Source organism: Hyphopichia burtonii (assembly GCF_001661395.1).
Source record: "Hyphopichia burtonii NRRL Y-1933 unplaced genomic scaffold HYPBUscaffold_1, whole genome shotgun sequence".
Taxonomy (NCBI): Eukaryota; Fungi; Ascomycota; class Pichiomycetes; order Serinales; family Debaryomycetaceae; genus Hyphopichia; species Hyphopichia burtonii.
In genome coordinates, this window is record NW_017963728.1 from 1,912,639 (window position 1) to 1,937,185 (window position 24,547).

Here is a 24,547-nt window from a genome sequence, read left to right on the forward strand (position 1 = left end):
AATATATATACTTGCTCTATAATTTGATATAAATTTTATAATGATCTAAAACTAATGCTATAGTGGTGAAAGTGGCTGCATAGATTAAAAGTACTAAGAATGCAGTAATCTCATTAGCTTCCAAAGTATTGGTGGTCAAATTAATCAATCCAGTACCTAAATTACCTAAAAGGAAAATAGCTAACCCATTATTATTAATTGCATTAAGAACCCTCGACTCACTTTCACCAATATATTTTTCAATTAAGTTATACCCCAATAATAATGTTGAATTATATGAAATAACCCAAAAGATATATGGTAAATTTGCAAGTCTACGTGAAACACTTGAATTTTGCAGAATAAACCAGAATATAAGGTGACTGGAACATGTCATGATAGCTAACCCTTGAGTAGTTGATACACTAAACCATTTTTCTAAAGTTGTTCTTTTCTTATTGGCTTTAGATTGATTAGTTTGTTTCACCAGGGTCATTTTAATCAAATTGAATGGAGTCTTATACCCAGTTAATACAAAGGATCCAAATGATTGCCCAAATATAAATATACTCAAGTATCCTGCAAATGAGCAAATCCCTTCTTTGTTCATACTGATGATATTATCAAATCGATTATTAGATTTCAAAATATATTGAACCAACCCACCATAATTCAATAAAGCTTCATAAGCAACACCAATGATGGCTGCAATTAAAAACCTTGGTAATAAGTTTAATAAAGGATCAAGAATCCCAAGGAATATCGGTAATAGCCCTAGTGTGATGAAGAAATTCCAATGGATACCGTATTCAGTGGCATGTTCTTGATATTCCAAAGTCTTAACACTGACTAACCTAATCAACCCCAATCCAAGAACCGGTAATGCTTTAACAGTATTATGGTAGATCAATTTCAAATGTTGACTAACTTTGAATTTATAACTTGATTTATCCGATGATTTGAATCGTTGCTTAATCACTGATCGACTATTAGCAAGTCCCATTGAAAATACAAATGACCCGACTCCCATATCCATAAGTGATGTCCCCCATGTCTCAACTTTAGCAAATCTTCTTGGGAAAATTTTATAATCAACTGCTAAAATTGCAATATTGGTAATGATAATCATATGAGATCTATAAGCAGTGATAAATGATTTTTTAGGTAAAAGGTCAACATTAGCATTCTTCTTCTTTGATGATTTATGCTGATTCAGTAATCTAGCTAAAAGATAAATTATAATCCCAGGAATCCCAACTAAGAAATGTAATGAAGTCACATTCTCAGCATATAAACTAATCGATAACAAAAGACCAACTACCTGCAAACTGAAATCAATTGGAATGGCAGTGGATTGTCTATAATACTTATACATCAAACTATACGTGAAATATGCCGTTAATGAGACCGTAGTAATATAGTAGATCTCGTCAATTGGACCCCCAGTCAAATCCGATACAAACTGTTCCTTCTGCTGCTTCAAAGACGCCGCAAGATTGGCTGCTGCCGCCACCACGGGATCTTGCTGCTGCTCTTGCTTCCTTCCGAATCCAAACATCTCTGGTTCTCTTTCAAATTGCACTCTTTATAGACGTGTTATTTTGATTTATGTCTCTCTCGTATAATGAAATTTATCATTATTCGTGGTGTCCGGGTCTTTCATTTTGAAATCGAACCATACAAAAAAAAAAAAAAAAAATAGAAAAGGACATTATCAATACAATTTATGAAACAGAAGACTTATTACTCTTTCACAGTCATTCATTTGTCAGGATATCCCACTTGGTTGACATCGCAGTATCAGGTGTAGACCCATTAGTACGCTGTACCCCCGTCTTTCACATTCAATCTATTGTCTGCTTGTTTGAAATCGTATGGCTCATCCAGTCTAATTTTCTCCTGTTCTTGTGACCTATTGTGAAATTCCATTTTATTGTTTTCTTCAACATACTTTGTTGATTGATATTGATTTTTCCATTTCATTACTTGAGTTTTTTGTTGATACTTATTGATCCTGGTGTTTAACTACTTATCCTTCCACTTTTTTATGCTGATATAGTACTTTTAAATCACGAATACCGTCTAATGTCTCAAGAGGAAAGTGAAGAAAAACATCCCCATGCCGATACTGGCCAGACGACGCCAACGTCATCTTCTATTAAGAGTGTTGAGTCCCCTATAAATGATGGGGATTTAAGTACCACCCCTTCGTCCCCCAACATCACTCATGATAAAGATTTCAACTATTCTTCCAGGTCTAGTGGTGATGTAAGATCTTCGACGTCGTCCATGGAATCAATGATGAATTTAACTCCATATAGTTCTAATAACTCTACCAATCAGGATGATTTTGTGATTTACTCTGATTCTGACGTGGGATCTCTGAACTCGCTTTCATTACCCCATAATTATCACTACCATAATAATAGTTCTAGTGCATCAGAAACAGATTCCACAATTTCGAAAACAAAAGACCGATTGAAAAAGAAAAAGACTTCTCCCAGCTCTCATCTTCGTTCGTCTTCAGTATCTGACTCAAGGAGAGATAGTCTAGAAACAACTCCAACACCTAAATCTAAAAAACGTATAAGAAGAAAATCCAAAAATTCGGATCATGCAAGTGAAAAATCATCCATACGACATCCTCTTTCGAATTCTTCTTCATATAATTTGAATCATGAATATCAAACAAGTAGTGGTTATACCCTGACTCCCGCCACTGGGAAAATTTTCCGTAATTTATTAATTCTAGAAGAAAGTTTAAGAGAACAAGTTATTCAACAAAGAGCTTTAAGAAGAAAATATTTAACTTTCTTATCAATTTTATGTTCCTTAATTGCTTCAATTTCTCATCACTTATATTTCAGTAACGATGTCAATTCATCTTCAAATGGTGGTCCAATTAGAGTAATCCTACAGATCTTTTTGCTTTCTTTAATCGTTACTCTCATGTTATATCATTTATCTGGTGAATACCAAAAGACAATTGTTCTACCTCGAAAGTTCTTATCATCAACTAATAAAGGTTTACGTCAATTAAATGTTAGACTCGTCAAGATTAAAACTCCTTGGACTGATAGTATAATTGATTTAATTCGTGAATTTGTATTATTATTGGCTACTATGTGTCTTGATAGTCTACATAAGGTTTATCCATCTATCAAGGGTAATAAAGACTCAAAAGTTGAAGTCTTTCTCGTTTCTTGCCAACTGCAATGCCAACCAAGAATTGGGGTAACTGATGTCAAACTCGTTTTGAATGCCCGTGTTTTCAATACGGATGTAAGAGAAGGTTGGGAACTATACAGAAGTGAATTTTGGATCCATGAAGGTGTTAGAAGACGAAATGCAATGATGGCTTTTGTTAATGAAAGCTATCAACGCGACTCATTAAATAGAGAGAGATTATTGAATAAAGATAAAAAGGATCGTAAAGATAGAAGAAAATCAAGTCATGGATTAAGTGAAAGAAACTTGAATCGCTTAGCAAAACTTGAATCTGCTTCTGATCAAACTACAATGTCATAAAGTGACTTTATTTATTAATGCATATACACCAAATTAACTAAAGTTTGTATTTTGTAGATATATGTTTACCAACAACTGTACCAAAGACAACACATTCTAATAATGAGCTTCCACCTAACCTATTCCCACCATGTACTCCTCCACTGACTTCGCCAACAGCATATAAGTTGGGTATTACTTGACCATCCTTATTCTGAGCCTGCCCGTATTGGTTGATCTCAATTCCACCCATTGAAAAATGAATCGAAGGAGTTACTAAACCATAGTATAATTCCTGTTCCAAAATGAACTCATGACCAAAATCCAATCTTCCGTAGCGATCTCCTTGGGATTTAATGATTTTGTTATAATTAATCAAAGTATTTTTCAAATCGTCTTCTTTTACTTCCGTATATGGGTTCAAGTCTTTAACTCTCTTTGCTAAATCTTTGATTGTTCCTTTAAACATTAAATTTTGGAACATATAAAAATCAATATGATTCTTAGCCTTCAAGTAGTCCTTTTCGCCTACCACTATCAAACATATCTTTTTATCTTCTTCAATACCATAGAGATTGTTTTGTGAAATGTGACAGTTCTTATTTATGGCATCAGTCACGATATCTCTTGTACTCAACTCATTCACAAACCGACCACCAGTTTGGGGAGAGATTAAAATACCACCAATACCACGAATCAACTCACCGCATAAGAACTTCCACTTATTGGCAGCGGATGAAAGTTCGTCGTTTGGCTTTAACTGAACGAATCCGGTTGGATGAATCTGAATTTGGTCCATGTGAATCAATTTTGCACCCACGTCTCTCTCGGCGATTCTTTGGCCGTCACCAGTGGTCTGAACTCCGTTCGTCAGTGGTAGATTTAATAAGTCAGGTCGGTACTTCTTTAATAAGCTTTTATCTCCATCGAAACTAGCAGAAAACCCCCCGGTGGCCAACACAACTGCTTTAGCCTTGATTTGGTGGATTTGGTCATCCAAAATGTACTCTACCCCATTTACTTGATTGTTTTCGAAAAGCAATTTTTTCAAACTGGCTTGTTTCTTGATTTTCAAATTTTCAGCTTCATTAGAGTAAATTTCCAACTTTTTAGTCAATTCTGATATGATTGCAAAACCTGGGGGTAGTTTACCACCACCTCTATGGGTTCTTGCATGTGAATGACCACCTAGCTTTGTAACTTTGGATAAGTCGATTCCAAGATAGTCTCCACTAAGCCATTCGATGGCAGCTGCTGAGTTCTTGGTCAATGTCTTAACTAAATCAGGCTTTGAAAGCCCCTTTCCTGACTTAATCGTATCCTGCTGAAATGCTTCAATTGAATCTTTATTTTCTTCACTCTGGAACTTCGTCTCAGCTCCGTTAATACCAGATGATGCCTTAGCAGAGTTACCACCAAACTTGTCGGTTTTTTCCAACAAAGTAACTTTAATCCCTTTCTGTAGTAATTGTAATGTAGTAGTAAGACCTGCTAGTCCACTGCCAATGACAATGACCCCTTCTAAATCCGGTTCAACTAAAGCACCACCCATTCTATTACTACCTGTCATTACTGAACCTACCGCAGAGGCAGAGCTGTTTCTCAAAAAGCTTCTAATCACTATGGATGTTCTGCAAAAATTAAGCACCAACAAAAATATAACAACAACTAAAACAAGCTTAAAAACCCTTGAATTACGTGGAATGATGACTATAACAATAACACTGTTCAGGTATAAATCTTCACACTTATACCAGATATGTCTCTCCGCAGATTATTAATGACTTTTCTCTTCTAAATGGTCTTTCTTCAAGCATCCGTCTGATATTTATACCTTTATCACCAAATAAAATCATCTGATGGCTGAAAAATCCTGCATAGGGTCCCCACACTATTAACGAGAGAAAAAAAAAATATCTAAAAGAACAAAAAAACAACTGGAGCTGATGATTAATCATTAGAGATAATCAGCTTTTCCTTCATTAAAGTGTATTAGAATACTTTTCATCCATAAGCATACTAGGTCATAATGCTACAGCATAATCCCATCATACATCCAGACACGAGAAACAAACGGTTCAAGTTTGAGCCGTTCCTAAGGAAAGAATATAATTTTGGATTAGATCCTGATCGTCCAGTTTGTCAGTTTTACAATCCATTAAATCCGTTGAATTCCTGTCCTAATGGCAATGACTGTCCAAATAAGCATGTTTCGGCCATGTACTCGAATAAGATTGTGTGTAAGCATTGGTTGAGAGGACTTTGTAAGAAGAATGATCACTGTGAATTTTTACATGAATATAATTTAAGAAAGATGCCAGAATGTTTATTCTATTCAAAGAATGGATATTGTACTCAAACACCCGAGTGTTTGTATTTGCACGTTGATCCTCAACTGAAGATTCCTGAATGTTTCAATTACGAAAAGGGATTTTGTCCAGATGGTCCAAAGTGCCCAAACAGACATATACGAAAGATTCTCTGTCCGCTTTATTTGACCGGGTTTTGTCCTAAAGGGTTTGAGTGTGACTTCACTCACCCTAAGTTTGATAACATTCCTATCAAGTTGAGAATCAAGCCTGATACTGAAACTTTAAACGAAGAGGTTGTTGAAAAAGAAAACGAAATGTTAGAGGAACAAGTTGAAAAAAGTAAAGAGAGTTCTGCTGAACTCACAAAAAGTGCTCAAGATAGTCCGACAAGTGCTGTTGGAAATGGTTCCAAAGAAGCTTCTGAATAATAGTGTATAGTTAATTATATATTCAAAATCTAATTTTATTGTAGAGTCTAAATACTATATGCGATACTTTCTGAATTGATTTCTTTCTTGAGGTGTTAAAACCCAATTAATACCTAATAATTCTATATCATCTTCATCTTCATTATTATCATCTTTAGGTGGTTTATTTTGAATGCTGAGCTCGTATTCATCTTCATCCATACCAATTAACAATACGAGCTGGGTAAGTCTTAAAAATTTTTCTCTTAACTCATAATTATCTTCACAAACTTCATTAATAATAAATGATAAATCTTTTTCTAATTTTAATGCACCTAATTCATTAATTCTGAATTTATTTAACACCATAGTTAATTTTTTTTCAATTAAGTTAGCAACATTAACAACTAAAAGTCTGCATAGTTTATCGTAAATCAAAGATTTGTGGAAACTTTGTTTATATGGTCTTATTAATGACTGCCAACTATTTGTGAATTTCAATATGGAGCTAGTATCATTAAGACTATTTGATGAATAAATGATATAAGCGGAATCGGTTGTATCTGGGAACATTTCATTGATAAAACCTATTATTTTATTCTTCAAGGATTGATTATAAAAATTGATTAATGAATCCAGTATAATTTTACCAAGAATAGTATTGAATGGCTCAACTAATTCATTCTTAAGAATGTTGAAAACTTGTTCGTTGTTTTTACCAAATGGATAAATTGATTTTAAGCTATTCAGGTTACCCTTTGTTATATTTTGAAAAATTTTCGTCATATACTCTTGACCCATTGCAATGGTATTTAAATAAATAACAAAGTTAGTTAACTTGGTATTATTGGAGGTAGTTGTCGCAAGACCTGCCGCTGCTCCACTAGCTCCACCAACAACATTACCAAGAGCACTTGAAGCGCCTTTGAAAAATCCCATTCCCGTACCTGCAACGTTTGATTCAAGAGCGGGAGTATTACTTCTTGAAATTCCAGGACTGGTATTATTGCTCAAGGGTCCGTTTTGCGATGTAGAAGAAGCAACTAAACTCAAAGTTGCATTATAACGTGGTGGATTATCATTTATGGACTTTATTAAAAATCCATTGATCAAATCATTTTTCATTACTGGTAAACAATCATTGATAAAGTTTTTAACCGATGTAGATTGACCACAGTCAACTATATTTCTTAGTACTGAATGTAATACTAAGGCAAAATCTTCAATCACAGAACTAACAGGAACCTGGTCTGGTGATTTTGGATCATTAGAAATGATCAAGCATGAATCCAAAGGTGGTAACTCTTCAATTGTTATTGCTTTCTCAAGCGAGCGACGGAAGTAAAATTTATATAAGGATTCAAATGCTGTGATATATTTTTTATGGATCTTTTTGGTGTAAGAAGAGTTTAATAGGAGATCGGGAAGTTTCAAATCTTCCTGTTGTTTATCTGATTCTGATTTTGAATCCGAAAAGTAATTTATTGTTATGAACTTACAATACAATGCCCAATGATGGAAAATAGAGGCAAACTCATTGATTAAATCCCCTACCTCAACAATCGAAACAAATTCTGCTTCATCCTCTTGACCTTGTTGATTTGAGTTATTATTCTGGTCAAAATGAACCCCTGCTCTCTTTTTCAAAGTTAAAAACTTATGAAGTTTAGTATCTTGCAAAATTTTTTCAACTCTTTTCAAATCATAAAAACTGTCAGTTATTAAACCTATTTGTGAATCGATTTCTTGTTGAATTTTACTAATAACAAATTGGATTGCATTGGGATAAGTTGAACCATAATACCTATTTATCAAAGGAGCATGCTGAGAAATCATCACGGAAACATTTTCAAATAACTGCATACTTATTGTAGCAAATAACCCGGATTTAGGACCATCGCCGGTAGAAGAAGCAGAATTTACTAAAGCACGGGATGTATCAGATATAATTGAGCGAATGAACTTAGAGTAACAGTTCAAGCCAATTTCCTCCTGTCCTATTAAGGGGAAAAGTTGAAAGTATTTGGTCAATTCTGGTATATCACGTTTAGTGGCAGATTCATTGAAGTTATTTTGGAATACCTCTGTCAATTGTTCTGTCCATTTCTTCACAGTAACATTTGGTAGTTCAGGTATATCTGTTGATGGAATGACTACTGAGGCAAATTCACCATTGACCAACTTATTGTCTAATTTATTGTTAACAGTATTAATACATTGAGAAGCTAGAATCCAATTTTTATGTTCGATAGCATAGTTAGCTTGATTTATATTGTTCTTCAATGTTTGAATATCAGTGACAAAGTTCAAAGTCTTATTAACGTTACCAATCTCCAGATCCAACGACTTGATCTTATAAGTTAATGAATGTCCAAGGTTATTCGCTGATGAAAAAATATTATTTAATTCATTGGAGTTGGTGATTGCAGAAGATAACTTGGCTCTATTCAATTCAATGTTTGTAATTTCTTGTTGATGTTTCTTCAATTGAATTGCCGAGTATTGGTTGAGTCCCAAGTCTATATCTTGAGTAGCAACGTCTATTTCATTCAATAATTGACTTAGATCATTCACTGAACTTGCCAGTTTGAACCGTTCCTCGAGTCTTATATAGTTTTCTCTCAATGATTTTTCATCTAGAGTTGGGAACAATGTCTGTGAGTTATTCCGAAGTTTAGACATGGTTAAACACGGTTATGCCAGCTATTAAACCACCAACTCTGTACCTTGGAGTGAAGATAAGTAGTACTTTTTTTTTTGTTAGTTTGCGTGTTGACTTAAAGATTCGTTGATTTTTTGTACTGCGAAAAAACTATAACTACTACAAGAAGACTATAACATAAAAGGCATATTATTCTCTGTTACATATTTAAGCTAAGGCACCCAAAGGATCGTAGAAAGGTAAAGTAACAAAATCTTTCTTTTTGTATACGTCATAAAGGTCTTTGTCGGTGTACTTTTTGTTTGTAACGATTTGAAAAACGTATTCATCAAACCAATCATCAGTCATAAGGAAGTAGCCTTTATCACCAACGGCATCACCCCAGGAGTTTTCAATTTTCCATCTGACGGGTTTTTGGGTCTTAGGATCCAAATGAACACCGGTTATGACCATGGCGTGAGTCATGGCAGAAGAACCAGTTTGGAGTCTCTCCAGTTTCGTTAGTTTAAAATCGGTGCCAAAACCTAATTTATAGGAGTAAGCATTTGTATCCAAGATCCCTGAATCACGGTCGGAGAATTTGCCAACATCGGAACCAAAGAAGATAGGCTCGTTGTCTTTCAATTGTTTAATGGCGATTTTTTTCAAAGTATTCGAAGAGGTATTGATATACTCAATTGGCTTACCTTCGTAAACATTGTTCAATCTTTCAACGGTGTATAACTTATTAAAATCATTTCTTGGGTCATTTACCAAGGAAAACTGTTTTGAAGCATCGAATTTAACATGGTTGGCGTAGAAATCTTTAGCGTTGGTTTCAAAGTAATTGTATTTGCCATTTTTATCGATGAACTCCCAAGTAAACGAATCGGTTGGCTTTGGAGGAGTGCCCAAGGACAAGGCAGTGATATTATAAATCTCCTTATTGAAGGTATTCTTAGCATCATATATTTCTTTATTACTAGCACCTTCATTAATCAATTTTCTTAAAATCAAGGCATACTCTCTTAATTTTTCAGTTAAGACATGGTTGAACCCAGATGACGACACAGCTTGGGCGTTATCGGGGAAAACTTCTTGGGGAACAACCCCGTATTTGTTAACCAAATTAATAATCAAATCCCATTGACCACCGTCGTTAACCGGAGCACTCAATAAGTATTGAATTAATCTGGAATCCAAGGGTTCTTCAGCAGTATCAATGATGTTTTCCAAAAAATAATTGGCTTTTTCCAATTTATCGTAGAAGTAAAGATAACTCTGAGACAATTGGAATCCATCTGGTTTTAAATTATAATTCTTGATAACATGACTTCTCAACACGTTTGAAGCAGCAAAGATCCAGCAGCGTCCCGATGACTTTTGATTATCATAATAAGAAGGAGAACCAATGGTTTCTACTTCCACATTGAAGAAGTATTGATCCTGTAAGCTCTGATCAACCTTAGTAGTATTAATAATGGCAGTGATTGGATTCTTAGCTAATGCAGTCTGAGCTAACCTATTTTTTGGATCCGACAACAAATCGGCTTCCCATCCAGATAACGAATCGACCGAAAGTTCACTAGATTCATTATTGGCTGGACTCAAGGCCAATCCTCTCATTTTAGCTTCAATGTTAGTATCCTTTCGATAAGCAGCTTTCTCATCAACGATTTCCTCGCTGACCCTTGGTTCGTATTCTTTAGACGTAGTAGATCCCATTATGAATAAGTATAGTACAGAGCTACCTGGTGACTGAATAGGGGGCAAGTACCTGAGTATTTATAGTCCCCTTGGTATAGATAAGGGGGTTTGTATGGCTGACAAAATCCCCGGACGCGGAATCCACAATTTCAATACTTTGCAACATTATAACTGATAAGGTTGTAATTACATTGAATATAAGGACAATTAGAATGCTAATTATAAGAGATGACTAACTAATATACAATTACTTTTTCATTTGAGCTCTTTCTTGTTTAAATTTGGTACTACGTTCTCTGATTCTAGGTTTTTTAACATTACCCTTTTGATTCTTTTTTCTTTCACGGTCACTTTTCAAACCTTTAATACCAGCAATGGAATCACCTTTATGGGCTCTTTGACCTTCCACGATGGTCTTGGATTTACCTACGGTGGCCCTGTCGGCTTTACCCAAGACTGATTGAGCTCTCCCTAATTTAGTCTTTTGTTGATCAGATAAATTTTCGGAGTTTTTATGTCTTGGTTTTTTAACTTTGATATTTTTCTTTTGATTAGGGCCTTTTTGATTATCGATATGATTTGGAGATAAGATTGAAGGTTTGGCATTGGTTTTAGCACGAGATATACGTAATTTACGCAGTTTCTTTTCGTCATTCATTGGTTTATCGTTGAGTAATAATGCTTTATTAACTGATAAAGTATCTTTAAATTGGACAAGGGCAAAACCTTTACCTAAATTAGTTTTAGAATCTCTCACTACTCTAACTGATTCAACGTCATTATTGGTGTTTTTATTGAAGTAGCGCCATAAAGTTTCTTCTTGTTCTTCAAAATCAAGATTCCCAACAAAAATGGTTCTTTTATTATCTTTTGGTGATGGATGAGTGATATGATCAACCCTGATGTGATTATCATCAAATATACTGGCATTCAATTCTTTGGTTGCCTTTAAGCTTTCTTCTTTGTTCTGGAAAACAACGTACGCATTGACAGTATCTCTTGCATCGTGTAACGATTTTCTGGCAAATGCAACCTTACGAGGTACGGCATCATTAAATGAAATTGATCTAAAACGTATCGATAAGATTTTCCCATATTCGCTGAACAATTTTTTGAATCTCTTATATGTTTGTCTTGAGGTGATGACTCCGTTTGATACGTTACCAACAAAGACTGTCTTTTCAGCTTTTTCTAACTCTTGTTCTTTCAAATCAATGGTTTTAGCCTTGGTACTTTTTTCCTTACTTTCTTTACTTTCTTCACCTTCACCTTCACTATCGCTTTCGCTATCACTTTCTTCCTTTTCTTCCTTTTCTTCCTTTTCCTCCTTTTCTTCCTTTTCCTCCTTTTCTTCCTTTTCCTCCTTTTCTTCCTTTTCCTCCTTTCCTTCCTCTACCTTTTCCTTCTTTTCCTTCTTTTCCTGTTCTTTCTCAGGCTCATTATACAATTTATCAAAGTACTTAGCTTCTAAGTCGTAGTTTTCGTCCTTTTGGGTCTTGGCCTTCTTCTTTGCAGGCTGCTCCTCCTCCTTCTCTTCTTCTTCACTCTCTTCATCACTCCCGCTTTCTTCTTCCTCTTCACTTTCTATATCAATCTCAGTTCTGCTTGGTAAGTTCTTTCTACTCACCGGCCCACTGGACGCCTTGAAAAGCGTAGCAACTTCTTGGTCCACCTTCAGCGGCCCTGCTCCAAACAAACTCGAAAACGCTGACATCGTATCCTGTTCTGCTGTTATCCTCTGAATAGTTCCTTTTTTTCAGTAGTTTTCAATAATTTTCATTTAGTCCCTCATCTCTTCGCTTGAACCTTTTTTTTTTTTCACCCGATTCTCTTTTGGTGCACGGGTGCGGCATGATGCGCTGGGATTACCTGCACACACCAAAAGAGCTACCAATTGAACAAAACAAAATGCTTCATTTAATGAATTTGTATTTCAATTCATCTACTTTTAACCTTTGAATACTTGAGATTATCAATCAATACATTGCTCGTTGGCTTACAGTATTGTCGGGACTGTTCACAAGCCATTTGAATATTCGTGCCGCGTTCTCTATTGATTTCCTAAGAGTGTCTTAGTTTTTTAGCTTCCGAGTTTCTTAGTTTCTTGAATTTGTTCATTGAGTTGTTTCTTTAAGAAGGAAAACCTTGAGTTTTGATCATATATTGACTGAGATTTTGATCATCATCCAGCTTATTCTACTGAAATTAGAATAACGTTTTTGATAATTTTTTTTTTTTTGATTGACATTATAGATACAAACCAGTATATCTGATTGTACACTGCTCTTGTTTATATTACTTGGTTCTTTTTATACAAATGCCGACAGAAGATCCAGTTATTGAATCTTCGTTATCACCCCCATTTTCAACAAATCCCGACTCCAATCATTCTTCTGGGAAAAACGAGTCAATTCCTGAAGATAATCATAATAATCATAATCAAGATATAGACTCCTCGCAAGTCCAATCGGGTCCAATTACAAAAGACTCTCCTTTGACTGACATAGCTACATCACCTCCTGTATTCGATTTAACACTAGGTAATCGTGATTCTATCTCCTCTGACGATCATCATCCTCGAATTGAGCACGATTTTTTCTCGACTAACAAAGAAGGTAAAGAAGGAAATCTAAGGGATAAATCCTCTAAAAAAAAGGATAGAAAACATAGTACCACCGGGAAAGATAGCTACGAGAGCTCGGAGCTAAGTGATTTGGGTGAAGATTCTGAAGCAGAAACTGATAAAATGGATTTTTTAGATGATGATCATACTCCAAATGGAGAAAAAGTTTCTGATTTGAAAGCGTTATTTGAATTGACTGAAATGGCTCATTTGAAAGAAGTTGATTCTGATGATGATTCTGACCTTGATAATGAAAATTATCAATCTCCTTTAAATAATGATGAAAATATCAATAAATCAAATGCAGTTAAAGAAGAAATTGACGATGAGGACCATTTGGCATTAAATCCGAAAGAAAACAAAGAAGCAGAAGAAGAAATCTCAAAACATATTGATCAAATTAAAAATGAAGTTGCTGGCTCAACAGGCATTAATTCTACTTCCGTTAAACGTTCATTATCAACGGCGTCTCATAAATCTGGTGAAGATGACGATGAAGAGAATATCTCGAAAAAACAAAAAACTGATTCTATTGAAGAGGACAAAGATGTTGATATACCGAAAGGTACTGAAAATAATGATGCTATAGAATCTTCGAACGACCCTGAAAAAGAGCCGGATGAAGCAGATCCTTCAGACAATGATAAAATGGAAGCTGACAATGATGAACCTGAGGAAACTACTGAAAAGACTGAGAATAATGGGGAAAATCTTGATGAGGAAAAAGAGGATGATGAAAATAATGAGCATGATTCAACCAATAATAGTTTACTAATAGACCAGGCCAAAAAAGTTTCTAAAGATGAAGATGATCCAGAAAAAGTTTCTAAAGATGAAGATGATCAAGAGGCTGAGGTTGAAGATAACCACGAAGAAGTCGAAGCTGATGACGACGATGAAGTGGAAGATGATGAACCAACTAAGGATAAAAATGAAGATGTAACTCAAGAAGATATCGATATGGATGAACAAAGAAAACTAGCCATTGAAGAATTGATATCCATTGAATCATCATTTGCCCAATTGAGAGATAAATTGTTCCAAGATAAATTAAGCTTATTAGAACATGAGTTACAATTATGTTTGGAAGGTTCCCATCCAGAATTATCAAAAATTTATTTCAAAATTAATGAATTTTATCAGGATAATATTAAATTGGCTAATGCTAACTTATCGTATAATTTGAAGTGTATTAATACTCAAACAGTTGCCACTAGAACTTCTATTCATCAGGATTATCTAAAACAATTAATGGACACCAAAAATGATATGATCACCGATACTACCTCACTATGGTATAAAATAAATAAAGAACGTAACCAAATGGATCAAATTGTATCTGATTATAACTTCAGTGCAATTCCAATGATACCTAATGTTACGGTTGCTGCTAATTATCAAGAAGATGTTTCACCGATGCCCAACACCAATGGAGCATTAACCAACGGAGTCAATGGATCAACGAAACCTCAACTAAATCAATTCCCTAATGAGTACAATGTCGACCTTCAAGAAAATCAATTATCTCACCAAGCTCCTCTAACTAAAAAGGCAATCAAACAAAATACTCTAATCGAGTTGGTACAACAACGTAATAACGTTAATCAGCAATTGGGTATACTCAATGGATTACTCGAATTCCACGGGCTCCCAGCTGCAGTTACCTCCAGTCTATCGGATGATAAACCTGCTGCTGCAAATGAACTACTCTTACGCAAAGCTTCTGAAGATGAAATCAATGACGATCTTCGCGCAATGGGAATCCCAATATGATCACCATCCACCTTACAGCGTCATCCTCACATCCTACTCATATCTGTATATTCTAATGTATCAATAGCCTTACTGTATCAATAGTCTTGTAGTATGTTAGTTTTGCTACACGACCAAGTTTTTCACTAAGAAAAAAAAAAAAAAAATACGTAAACCATTAAAAAATCGAAAAATGTGCGGATATGACTTGGTATCAATTCCAAAACAACCAAGTATAATAAGTCGATACTTTGGACAATTGTTATAGTTGAAATACTACGGTACGAAAAAAACTCAAATGGTTGAAGTGTCATTGACGGTTGGTAAGCTTGATGCTTCCTTAGCCTTACTTTTAACAAAAGATCACCATTTAATAGAATTTCCAACCATATTATTACCAAATGGTGTTAAAGCAGGATCAATAATCAAAATTAAATGTGATCAAGATTTTGAAACGGAAAAGGAAGAACAGAAGAAATTTCAAGAAATCCAGGATGAAATATTGTCTACATTTGGCAAAAACTTACCTAAATCTCCAAATTTAAAGATCAAAAACGTTACTCAAACTTCATGTGTTTTAGAATGGGATCAATTGGAATTGGGTACTTCTAATTTGAAGAATTTGATTTTATTTAAAGATGGGAAAAAATTAGGAGTTATTCCTCAACCTTTAACTAATAAAACAACTAAATTATCTGGTTTACCAATTGATAAAACTTTCCAATTCCAATTGAGATTAGATACCACAGCCGGGGTTTATCTGTCTGATATAATTGAAGTAACCACTCATAAAATGACTGATTTATCCGGTATCACGGTTTGTCTTGGTGAAATTGCACCAAATGATCCTTTCACTGTTGATGATATACAAGATACTTTGAAAAATATGGGTGCTCATTATCCTGCTCAAACTTCTGTAAAAGTTGACACAACACATTTCATATGTACAAGAGAAAGTAAACAAGATTTAGAATATTTGAAAGCTTCAGATATGAATATTCCAATAATCAGACCTGAGTGGTTAAAGGCTTGTGAAAGGGAAAGAAGAATTGTTGGTGTTCGTGACTTTTATGTTAAAGATTGTGTTCTACCTGACATTTTTGCTAAAAATTACTGGAGTAAGAACTCTACCGCAGCCACTAATAATTCAGGTCCTACTGAAGCTGACGCTGCCACAAAAGAGGAAGAACCACAACCTGAAGAGACCTCTGTTCCACGAATTGAAGTACCTGTCGAAGAGCCATCCACCCAGGAAACTCAAGAACCAGCCACTCAAGCAACAGAAGCATCTACTCAAGCTCAAGAGCCATCTTCTCAACCTACTGAAGATTCAACTCCTGGTATAGTTGAAGAAAAACCTATCGAGTCTGCTGAACCTTCAACACAAGAACCAAAGTCTAATGAAGATTCCGAAAGTAAAGAGTTACCTGATACTCCGAAAGAAAACGAAGAAGCAAATAATGAAGAGTTCGATGATGTTTCGATTAATGAGCCACCTAAGATCATAGAACCTGAATCAACTGAACAACCTGAATCAACTGAACAACCTGAATCAACTGAACAACCTGAATCAACTGAACAACCTGAATCCACTGAGCAACCTGAATCAACTGAACAACCTGAATCAATTGAACAACCTGAATCAATTGAACAACCTGAATCTCAAGTACCATTTGAAAATCCCCAAGATTTAGCTGAAAAAGTCAAATCCATAACAGAAGATACCAAGCAAGAAGCTTTATCTCCAGTTATGAAAAGTTCAAAAGCAAAAGCAGTTGAAGAATCCGATTCTGTATCTAAGAAAGCAATGAATGAAGCTAAAGACAGTGAACTTCTTTCTGTAAATGGTTCAGGAATTGATCCATCCAAAGCTGATCAACCGGCTGAAGATTCTACAATTGCATTGGATCGTGAAGTATCTACTGGAAATATTAAATTGGACGACCCAGTCGCTGATTTGGAAATAGGAACAAATGAAGCAGACGCTGATGATCAAGAAGAAGAAACCGACGAAAGCAAAACCGATGGATCTGTTCCATCAACACCAGCATCTAATAACGGTGGGAACAGTAATAAAAAAAATAAAAAGAAGAATAATAAAAAGAAGGGGAAAAAAAATTAATAATTAGCTCCCCTATAAAAAAAAATTTATAATAAAGAATTGTTAGATTTTCGATTATTATGTATTGTAAAGCGTTAATGTCTATATTACTAGAGTTTTGACTATTAATAAGAAATAGAGATAACAAAATCGTAACTTGTGATGAAAGTATAATGAACAGCCATAATCAAAGGTTGCCAGACCAATTACTCAAGTTTGAGCGTAAATGAAAAGAAGTAAAAGTGATAGATGTTTTCGAGATTCAACGATTATTCCCCAAATAATCTTCTTACCTTCTTTAAAATAGAATCTTTTGAAGGATCGTAAGGATGATCTTTAGAAGGAATTTCTAAAATAGCAGGAAATGCATTAGTGTAATTATCAACTCTATATCTTATCAAATCAGCTAAATGTTGGTTGATGAGTAAGATGGCAATATCATCTCTTTCACTAGTGAATTTATCAAAAGCTTGTTCTATTTCTTCAACAGAAGTTTTACCTGGAACAACAGTTAAAAAATTGGTTTCTTTACCACTTTCAGTCGAGACTTGTCCAACACCGGCCAATAATAAACCAGTAACAGAATCTTCATCGGCAATGACCGCCAACAAAGAGCGCTTGGACATTGCTTCACTCATCTTGTATCTTCAATTGATTATATACTATTCAAAGATTAAAAGCTATGTTCAATCGTTCTTGTTCATTTTTTTCCTACTCCTGTTTTTATCTTTTCATATTGAGCCAGGCACACTAAAATTAATGAAAAAAAAAATTATAGATGAAAAATTTCAGTTTTTAATAGTGTTTGCTGGGTTATAATACAAGAAATGATTGGGAGAATACTTAGAGGAACAACTATTGGACGCCAGAATGTCAGCCGTTTCCACACAAGCAGTTTTGCATTGGCTGGGCATTCGAAATGGGCCAATATCAGACATGATAAGGCTAAGAATGATGCTAAAAAATCAAAAGAAGCTTATGCCATGGCCAAAAGTATTGAAGCCAGTGTTAGAAGTGGAGGAGCACAAGGAAACGCCCAATTATTGACGTTGATGGATAAAGCCAAAAAATTAAACGTTTCCAGAAAAATTGTTGATAATGCAATCAAGAGAGGAACTGGAGAAGTTAGTGGAGATTCTAGTTCACCATCAGAAGAAGTAACCTACGAGTTTATGGGACCTAAGGGAATAGCATTTATTATTGAGGCATCTACCGATAATAAGAACCGTACCATTGGACTTGTTAAGAACGCCATGTCACAATTTCGAGCATCATTGAGTCCATGTTTATTTATGTTTGGCAGAAAGGGAGAAATCATCTTTGAACCAAAGACACCAGAAGAAACTGTTGACGATGTCTTAGAAGTTGCCATTGACATTGGTGCCGAAGACGTGGAAGAATATAAAGATCATGAAGAGGAATATAACGGTGAAAAATTATTCAGAATTATAACTGATCCATCCGAAGTTACCCAAATCTCAAATAAATTATCTGAACATGGATATAAATTGAAAGATTCTACAATTTCATATATTGCTGAGATTGATAATCAAGTCCTGATTGAAGAAGATAGTATTCCAAATCTTCAAAAAACCATTCTCAAGTTAGATGATGTACCGGAAGTTACTAATTATTATACCAATATCAAAGAGGATGATTAAAATCAATTCTGCATAAACTTATTCCTTGTATAAACATGTATATAGATAATTTTTTACAATGATTATTATTGAAACGTACGTAAAATTAATGACAACGTGAAAAAAAAATGAATAAACTAAAACAAAAGCTTATTCAAAATTACGCTGATACGGAATATATAAAACACCCAAAAATTGATGGGAAGAAAGGAAATTAAACTTCATAAAAGTAAGACTCAAGACAAGATAATTATAATGCAAACAAAAAACAAAAGAAAAACTAAAACGAGAAACTTCAATTGATTATCTTATTCTTCCTACTATAACTTTTACAATTGATGAATATTTTTGATATAGAATTGAATAAATTTTGCTTCTTTAAAGATATTCTTATCCATTTATTCAGAAGATTTTTCGGCAGCTTGTTCTTTTCTTGAAGCATCATTTAAAACATCATCCAAATTAGATAAATCTGCGTTTTTCCATAATCTTAATTCTTTATCATGAGCAAAATGTCTGTAAGTGAAGTAACATCCAGAAGCAACTGCAACACCAACAGCAGCAAATAATGGATACATTTCAACTGGAACTTGAACTTTTGGTTGAGCAGCGCCTTTCTTAGCGGCATTCAATAAAACACGGGAGGCTCTCATCTTGTCAATTTGGTTATTAGATACAATGTTATTCAAACTTTCTAGTTGATTAGAATCGTATCATAAATTTAAAGATGAGAAAAAAGTTGAAAAAAAAAAGTCGTGTGTTTTGGTAGCAAATAAATCAGACCTAGCGTTAATTTGGTTGGCTGGGGGGGTTCGTTGGTCACGTGATGTGTTACATCCGTACCCCCCATATATTATTACTACTAGCATGTTATTTTGCAACCTGATTTGTAGAGTTCATCTAAATTAATGAATATATAGTTATACAATAGAGAAGGTTGTACAGAGGTTGTATAAAGGGGAGGATGGGCTACCATTTTGCAATGGCGTCTTTCAAGCTGTCGTAACACAACCAGCTGACGGCCATGGAAGGAACGATTTTATATAGATTAGCAGTTAAGCCTTTATAAGCACCAAAGAACCCTTCGCTGGTGAAGATCAGCACCAAGGCATGCGAGACCGAGCGGTATTGGAAACCCAACTCGCCCCCAGCCATACTGGCAACCTGGTACCTTTTCCTTAATAAATCCAAGGGATAAATGAGTACGCCCCCGATAAAACTACTGAAGGCACCAGCCAGTAGTTTCCAGATTGGATTACTAAAGTCTTGGGGGGATTTATCCATGTAATCTCTTAGTTTTTCGTATAATGCAAAATTAATAGCCACGTAGGGAGCAACACCCATTGTAGTTGGTATAATACCTCTATATAATGCTAAGAATCCACCTTCATTTTGATAAACTGTGGTGAATGTTTCCCAGACCCCTGGAGCCTTCACCAACCTCCCTTTATTTAATTTTTTCAACGATGCAGTTTGAATGGTAATACGAGCCCTAATCAAATCTAATGGATATGTTACTAAAACAGATATAATACCTCCAATTGAACCAGCTAACAACCTTTCTGATGCATATAGCTCCTTATTGTCTGGTGACTTTCTGGATATAAGATACTCTTTACACTCTTCAAATACCATGAACTGAACCGCCGAATACGGAAATATTCTTATACAATTTAAGGTATTTCCTCTGAATAACCCTTTCCATCCTTCATCTTTATACATTTTCGCAATCGTAGGAAGCATTCCTTGATACGCGTGTTGCTGACCAGGTCCTTGTAATTGTAATAAGATTTTGGCTCTCTCAAATGGTGATACAACAGTTCTTGAGACTGCTCCAGCAACTCCTCCCGATATAAATGACGAGTTGGACTCCTTCTTTATAAACAGCTTCATCTGCTCATATCCCCCCGTCTTCTCCCCTGCCCTGCTGGCTATCTGTATCTCTGACATACTTACAATTTCAACTTCAAATCAACCGGAGCGTTTTCGGAGTACAATCACACGGATTCTTAAAAGGTCTTGTTCGGCTTCGTTTGCTTCCTCTCAATCCCTCCAACTGTACAAGCAAGTTTCTAGATGTTACCGTTCTATAGAGCCAATACAATTTTTACATTAAAAGAAGAATTCTACTTATCTATTTAACCGAGCTGATTGCACTATGATTTTTGATGTCGATCTCACTGTTTTTTTTTTTTTTTGTTCGTTGTTTTTTTTTTTATTGGTGTTTTTGACAGGCCGAAACGGCGGGGGTGAACCGTTTGGCTGCGCAAAACTCCGGGAGACTCAAGTATACTCTTCGTCTATGGTGATTATATTGGTTGGTTCTTTGGAATCCCCGTTGACGTAGGCGGGTGTGTTCCATAGAAACATACGGGAAAGAATGCCTGAGTATATTTGTAGACTGGCTTCGCGATGGTCAATTAACCTTTCGGTATAGAAACCAAGAATACTCCAGTTATGGACTTGTGCAATTTGCTTGTCGACTTTCAATTTGACCCCTGACTGGGTTAGAAGTTCGATAAAGCCTTCGATATCTTCTTTTATGCATTCTTCGTCTCCGTAACTGATAACAACACCTTTCTGCGGCATGGAATTTCGCCAGACTTGACAATCTTTTATGGTTGATGCGTCTAGAAAGGATATTTGTGGGGTTCCCATGATGGATTTGTCGATGTAGTTTGCTGCCCATTTATGGATTGTGGACTGGGTGAGGTAGTCACTTGGATTTGGGGTATTGGTGGGTGGAGAATGGAAGAGCTTGGTGATTGGGGAAATGAATATTGCAGCATCGGGTTTAGTCATTAGTTGGTCTTGGGTGAAACCATTCGAAGGGTGGTTCATATTCAAAAGCATGGATATGGCTAGAGTACTTCCCGTACTATCTGACATTAGAACTATATGGGTGTCTTCGTTTCTCTTTTTTAATAGATATTGGTAGTCTTTCATTAATTGTGAGATTTGTGAAGGATACTTTTCAATTTTATTCAGGAATATTGGTACCAAGATTCCTGGATTGCTAAACCCTTGTTCTAGAAGGTTTATGAGTAGAATGGATAAGTATTCGTTATATAAATGGCCGGAACCCACGCCAAATCCATTACCACCATGGATATAGAAAATCAAAATATCGTGAGCCTTGGATATGACCCTGCTTCTGGTGTAGATCCAGGTTGCATGGCAGCTCAGTCCTTGGTTAATGCATATATTCTCTATGGCGGTATCACCCAACCCATCATTGCATTCTCTCCACCGTCTGATTTTGTTCAATAGCTCAAAAGACCGTCCATCGAAAAAGACCGACCAAGCAGGCTGCCCTTGTGAATACTTAAAGTAGTGTTTCAACATCTCAACAACAACAAACTCGTAGTCTGTCGCTCTCTGACTGAAATTTGTCTGGTACGGAAACGGGAGTAATCTTCTATAAGCCAAATAATTATAGGGTAACTCAACTAGACTGAAATATGCATTTTCAATTAACCATATCAAAAGCACCCGGACTCCGTAATCGTACGCAATAAAGTAGTAACTTAACAAGAAATAGAGTAAGAAATCCCGGTGGCCGAAGTTTTGCATCTTGCTTTGCTTAATGTTAATACCTCTGGTTTTTTTGAAAAAAAAAAAAACCAAAAGTTATCCTTATGTGGTTTTTCGCAGCAATTACAAATACATAGACACAGATAAACCAATACACTGACAACTTCCATGAAGCTCTATAAAAGAGAATCCATATGCTTTTTTTTGGATTTGGTGCAAATTATCGTGAGGGTTATTGTACATTTTATTACAATTTTGTAAAAATTTTAAAAAAATCCATAAATATCTAATTATTTACAATGCTCTAAGATACAATTCTATCGTACTTCCAAGTAGGCTCAACTAAAGGCAAGTCACTTGACTTCAAAGCTTTTTCATTAATTTCCCAGTTTTTATCTAATTCTTTGAATAAGTTAGAGGCTGGCTCAGCATACCATCTATCCCCTTTGTAGTCAAACCAACCAAGATGTCCACCAATGGTAGTACCAATCAATACAGTATAAGGGTTTAATTTGATTTCTGTTTCCGGTAAACTCTTATAACTTGCAATTGGATCATCTTGAGAATTTAATAAGATTGTTGGAACTCTTATTTTAGAAATTCTATTTGAAGGAGATGCATGCCTATAATATTCATCTGCACAATTGAAACCAAATAATCTTGAAGTAAAGTTATCATCAAAATCTTTTAATTTTTCAACTTTATAAGATTCTGGGTTCTTATGGTAATCATCAACAACATTATCATATTTTAAATGACCTTCATAATGATTTTTCAAAAGTTTTAACAAATTTTGACACATGGCTGGAGAATATAATCTATTTCCTAACAACGATTCTTGTAATCGGTAACTTGAATCCGGGAATGACCATGGCGATGAAACAATTATACTTGCTTTAATATTTTTAGAAACTGCATCGTATTCTTGACCTAAATAATTAGCAATTATTGCACCCCCCAATGAAAAACCTATAAGGTAAATTCTTTTATTAGGCCATTTCTTTAAAATGTGCTCATTAATTAAATACCTCAAATCGTTAGTCCACAATCCACAAAATAATTGTGGTGAAGTAATGGTATGATTAGCACAACCCCTTGAATTAAGGACTAATGCATCAAACCCATAAGGCTCCTGAGTAATCTTATGTACAAAAGCTCTGAGATATGATTCAAATGATCCTCCGGACAATCCGTGCAATGCAATAACCAAGGGCTTTGATTCATCGTCAAGTAACGATTGTTCTTTGGATGGGTCTAAATATTCAGTTCTAGGAGGTAAATCAAGCACTTGCGATTCGGGCTTGAATCTCTCATGTTCTTTATCCTCATTACCTGGAGCTACAACATAATCAATTGCAAATGTACTCTGCCCTTCCCAACGGTCATATGGAAGTTCATCATCATTCACTTTATAACGAATATCTTCAACAGTCATTAACCTTCTTTTATAACAGACCTCATCTCTGTTCTCAAACTTTCTAACTGCTGTATATGCTGTCTGTAAATGCCCTGATGATAAGAATGGGTACAGCCAATACGAGTACCCTTCACTCAATTCTTTTACCGACTGCTTGATAATATCCGGTAATCCAGCTTCAGTTTGATCTTGTTTATTTACAAATGGGACCGGTTTTTGGGGAACAGTGTTAGTCACATAGGACTTCAAATAACTCAACACCATCTTGATAAAACTTAATTGGTTCAAGTATGTGCTAACCGTGAGCCTGAATGAACTAGGAATGACTTTATCTGATTTTTCACCCGAAATTTATTCGATGAAATAGAAAAAAATGAGAAGTATTTCGTTTAAATCCGGGTCTCCTACAAAAAAAAAAGTAGAACAAGACTGCAAAAAATTCTGTCTATTAAACTTATACACAAAAAAATCTGGATAAAATGGAACCGGCTCTCGGCTGTGGGAGAGTAACGACAAGGAAAGGACGGAAGGAGTCGTTAAAACACCCAAAACCAAAGAGTCAAAGGCTCAACCTAATTAGCATATATGGCGTAGCAAGATGAGTAAGCCCGAGATATAGAGCTAGATCAATTCAGTTATATTTGAAAAAGCATTGATCTGTGATAAAGTAAAAGAGTGAAGTGTGGACGAAGTTAAGATGTCCCAGGATTAGTTGATTAGTATGTCACCCACCTTGACATGGCAATTAACCGAAGAAAAAGATATATACATGGACTGAATATGTTATATACAAGTTTCTATGAGCTGGAATCATGATAAGTAAGTGATATGACTTCATCTGAAAGAGAAACTGTCTCAAAAAGTGGAATTGCACAGATACTTCCAACCAAATATAACAAAAAGGTGAGGGGGGAAGGTTACCCTTTC

The 24,547-nt window shown here is 35.2% G+C and overlaps 15 protein-coding genes across 15 annotated transcripts; 5 read left to right on the top strand and 10 right to left on the bottom strand.

The window, feature by feature from the left end:
• Window positions 1-16: 16 nt before the first annotated feature.
• On the bottom strand, window positions 17-1,537 carry GWT1 (glucosaminyl-phosphotidylinositol O-acyltransferase; the record flags this gene model as incomplete). The annotated part of the gene is made up of 1 exon (XM_020218251.1): window positions 17-1,537. One exon carries the CDS (start codon window positions 1,535-1,537, stop codon window positions 17-19), a length of 1,521 nt encoding a protein of 506 aa, XP_020079233.1.
• A 725-nt stretch (window positions 1,538-2,262) lies between these two features.
• SPO7 (Nem1-Spo7 phosphatase regulatory subunit) lies at window positions 2,263-3,465 on the top strand (the record flags this gene model as incomplete). Its single annotated transcript, XM_020224017.1, has 1 exon — window positions 2,263-3,465. A coding segment is annotated over one exon (1,203 nt), but the record flags the coding sequence as incomplete, so codon positions are not given.
• Window positions 3,466-3,544: 79 nt separating this feature from the next.
• Window positions 3,545-5,038, bottom strand: OSM1 (Osm1p; the record flags this gene model as incomplete). The annotated part of the gene is made up of 1 exon (XM_020218314.1): window positions 3,545-5,038. One exon carries the CDS (start codon window positions 5,036-5,038, stop codon window positions 3,545-3,547), a length of 1,494 nt encoding a protein of 497 aa, XP_020079235.1.
• Window positions 5,039-5,515: 477 nt separating this feature from the next.
• On the top strand, window positions 5,516-6,226 carry YTH1 (cleavage polyadenylation factor RNA-binding subunit; the record flags this gene model as incomplete). Its single annotated transcript, XM_020220579.1, has 1 exon — window positions 5,516-6,226. The coding sequence occupies one exon, from the start codon at window positions 5,516-5,518 to the stop codon at window positions 6,224-6,226; it is 711 nt and encodes a 236-aa protein (XP_020079236.1).
• Window positions 6,227-6,280: 54 nt separating this feature from the next.
• Window positions 6,281-8,942, bottom strand: COG4 (Golgi transport complex subunit; the record flags this gene model as incomplete). Its single annotated transcript, XM_020222676.1, has 1 exon — window positions 6,281-8,942. Exon 1 carries the CDS (start codon window positions 8,885-8,887, stop codon window positions 6,281-6,283), a length of 2,607 nt encoding a protein of 868 aa, XP_020079237.1. The 5' UTR covers window positions 8,888-8,942.
• Window positions 8,943-9,050: 108 nt separating this feature from the next.
• On the bottom strand, window positions 9,051-10,755 carry LAP3 (bleomycin hydrolase). Its single transcript, XM_020219192.1, has one exon. The coding sequence runs from the start codon at window positions 10,569-10,571 to the stop codon at window positions 9,075-9,077; it is 1,497 nt and encodes a 498-aa protein (XP_020079238.1). The 5' UTR covers window positions 10,572-10,755; the 3' UTR covers window positions 9,051-9,074.
• A 45-nt stretch (window positions 10,756-10,800) lies between these two features.
• On the bottom strand, window positions 10,801-12,267 carry HYPBUDRAFT_133165 (uncharacterized protein; the record flags this gene model as incomplete). Its single annotated transcript, XM_020219508.1, has 2 exons — window positions 10,801-11,862; window positions 11,950-12,267. The coding sequence occupies 2 exons, from the start codon at window positions 12,265-12,267 to the stop codon at window positions 10,801-10,803; spliced, it is 1,380 nt and encodes a 459-aa protein (XP_020079239.1).
• Window positions 12,268-12,690: 423 nt separating this feature from the next.
• On the top strand, window positions 12,691-15,018 carry HYPBUDRAFT_151605 (Rpd3L histone deacetylase complex subunit). The gene has a single exon (XM_020220580.1). It carries the CDS (start codon window positions 12,871-12,873, stop codon window positions 14,947-14,949), a length of 2,079 nt encoding a protein of 692 aa, XP_020079240.1. The 5' UTR covers window positions 12,691-12,870; the 3' UTR covers window positions 14,950-15,018.
• Window positions 15,019-15,226: 208 nt separating this feature from the next.
• CHS5 (Chs5p) lies at window positions 15,227-17,050 on the top strand (the record flags this gene model as incomplete). Its single annotated transcript, XM_020222082.1, has 1 exon — window positions 15,227-17,050. The coding sequence occupies one exon, from the start codon at window positions 15,227-15,229 to the stop codon at window positions 17,048-17,050; it is 1,824 nt and encodes a 607-aa protein (XP_020079241.1).
• Window positions 17,051-17,292: 242 nt separating this feature from the next.
• VMA7 (H(+)-transporting V1 sector ATPase subunit F) lies at window positions 17,293-17,670 on the bottom strand. Its single transcript, XM_020220581.1, has one exon. It carries the CDS (start codon window positions 17,653-17,655, stop codon window positions 17,299-17,301), a length of 357 nt encoding a protein of 118 aa, XP_020079242.1. The 5' UTR covers window positions 17,656-17,670; the 3' UTR covers window positions 17,293-17,298.
• A 186-nt stretch (window positions 17,671-17,856) lies between these two features.
• On the top strand, window positions 17,857-18,690 carry HYPBUDRAFT_155120 (uncharacterized protein; the record flags this gene model as incomplete). Its single annotated transcript, XM_020222083.1, has 1 exon — window positions 17,857-18,690. One exon carries the CDS (start codon window positions 17,857-17,859, stop codon window positions 18,688-18,690), a length of 834 nt encoding a protein of 277 aa, XP_020079243.1.
• Window positions 18,691-18,772: 82 nt separating this feature from the next.
• HYPBUDRAFT_118276 (uncharacterized protein) lies at window positions 18,773-19,322 on the bottom strand (the record flags this gene model as incomplete). The annotated part of the gene is made up of 1 exon (XM_020219193.1): window positions 18,773-19,322. One exon carries the CDS (start codon window positions 19,320-19,322, stop codon window positions 19,068-19,070), a length of 255 nt encoding a protein of 84 aa, XP_020079244.1. The 3' UTR covers window positions 18,773-19,067.
• Window positions 19,323-19,541: 219 nt separating this feature from the next.
• Window positions 19,542-20,836, bottom strand: HYPBUDRAFT_151607 (uncharacterized protein). Its single transcript, XM_020220582.1, has one exon. It carries the CDS (start codon window positions 20,617-20,619, stop codon window positions 19,639-19,641), a length of 981 nt encoding a protein of 326 aa, XP_020079245.1. The 5' UTR covers window positions 20,620-20,836; the 3' UTR covers window positions 19,542-19,638.
• Window positions 20,837-20,875: 39 nt separating this feature from the next.
• HYPBUDRAFT_151608 (uncharacterized protein) lies at window positions 20,876-22,344 on the bottom strand. The gene has a single exon (XM_020220583.1). The coding sequence runs from the start codon at window positions 22,240-22,242 to the stop codon at window positions 20,953-20,955; it is 1,290 nt and encodes a 429-aa protein (XP_020079246.1). The 5' UTR covers window positions 22,243-22,344; the 3' UTR covers window positions 20,876-20,952.
• Window positions 22,345-22,507: 163 nt separating this feature from the next.
• Window positions 22,508-23,884, bottom strand: HYPBUDRAFT_146543 (putative carboxylic ester hydrolase; the record flags this gene model as incomplete). The annotated part of the gene is made up of 1 exon (XM_020219969.1): window positions 22,508-23,884. One exon carries the CDS (start codon window positions 23,882-23,884, stop codon window positions 22,508-22,510), a length of 1,377 nt encoding a protein of 458 aa, XP_020079247.1.
• Window positions 23,885-24,547: the final 663 nt, after the last annotated feature.

What these genes read in the sequence shown, in the direction of transcription:
- LAP3 (XM_020219192.1), bottom strand. Translation starts at nt 10,571, where the DNA reads ATGGGATCTACTACGTCTAAAGAATACGAACCAAGGGTCAGCGAGGAA.
- HYPBUDRAFT_151607 (XM_020220582.1), bottom strand. Translation starts at nt 20,619, where the DNA reads ATGTCAGAGATACAGATAGCCAGCAGGGCAGGGGAGAAGACGGGGGGA.
- HYPBUDRAFT_151605 (XM_020220580.1), top strand. Translation starts at nt 12,871, where the DNA reads ATGCCGACAGAAGATCCAGTTATTGAATCTTCGTTATCACCCCCATTT.
- HYPBUDRAFT_151608 (XM_020220583.1), bottom strand. Translation starts at nt 22,242, where the DNA reads ATGCAAAACTTCGGCCACCGGGATTTCTTACTCTATTTCTTGTTAAGT.
- VMA7 (XM_020220581.1), bottom strand. Translation starts at nt 17,655, where the DNA reads ATGTCCAAGCGCTCTTTGTTGGCGGTCATTGCCGATGAAGATTCTGTT.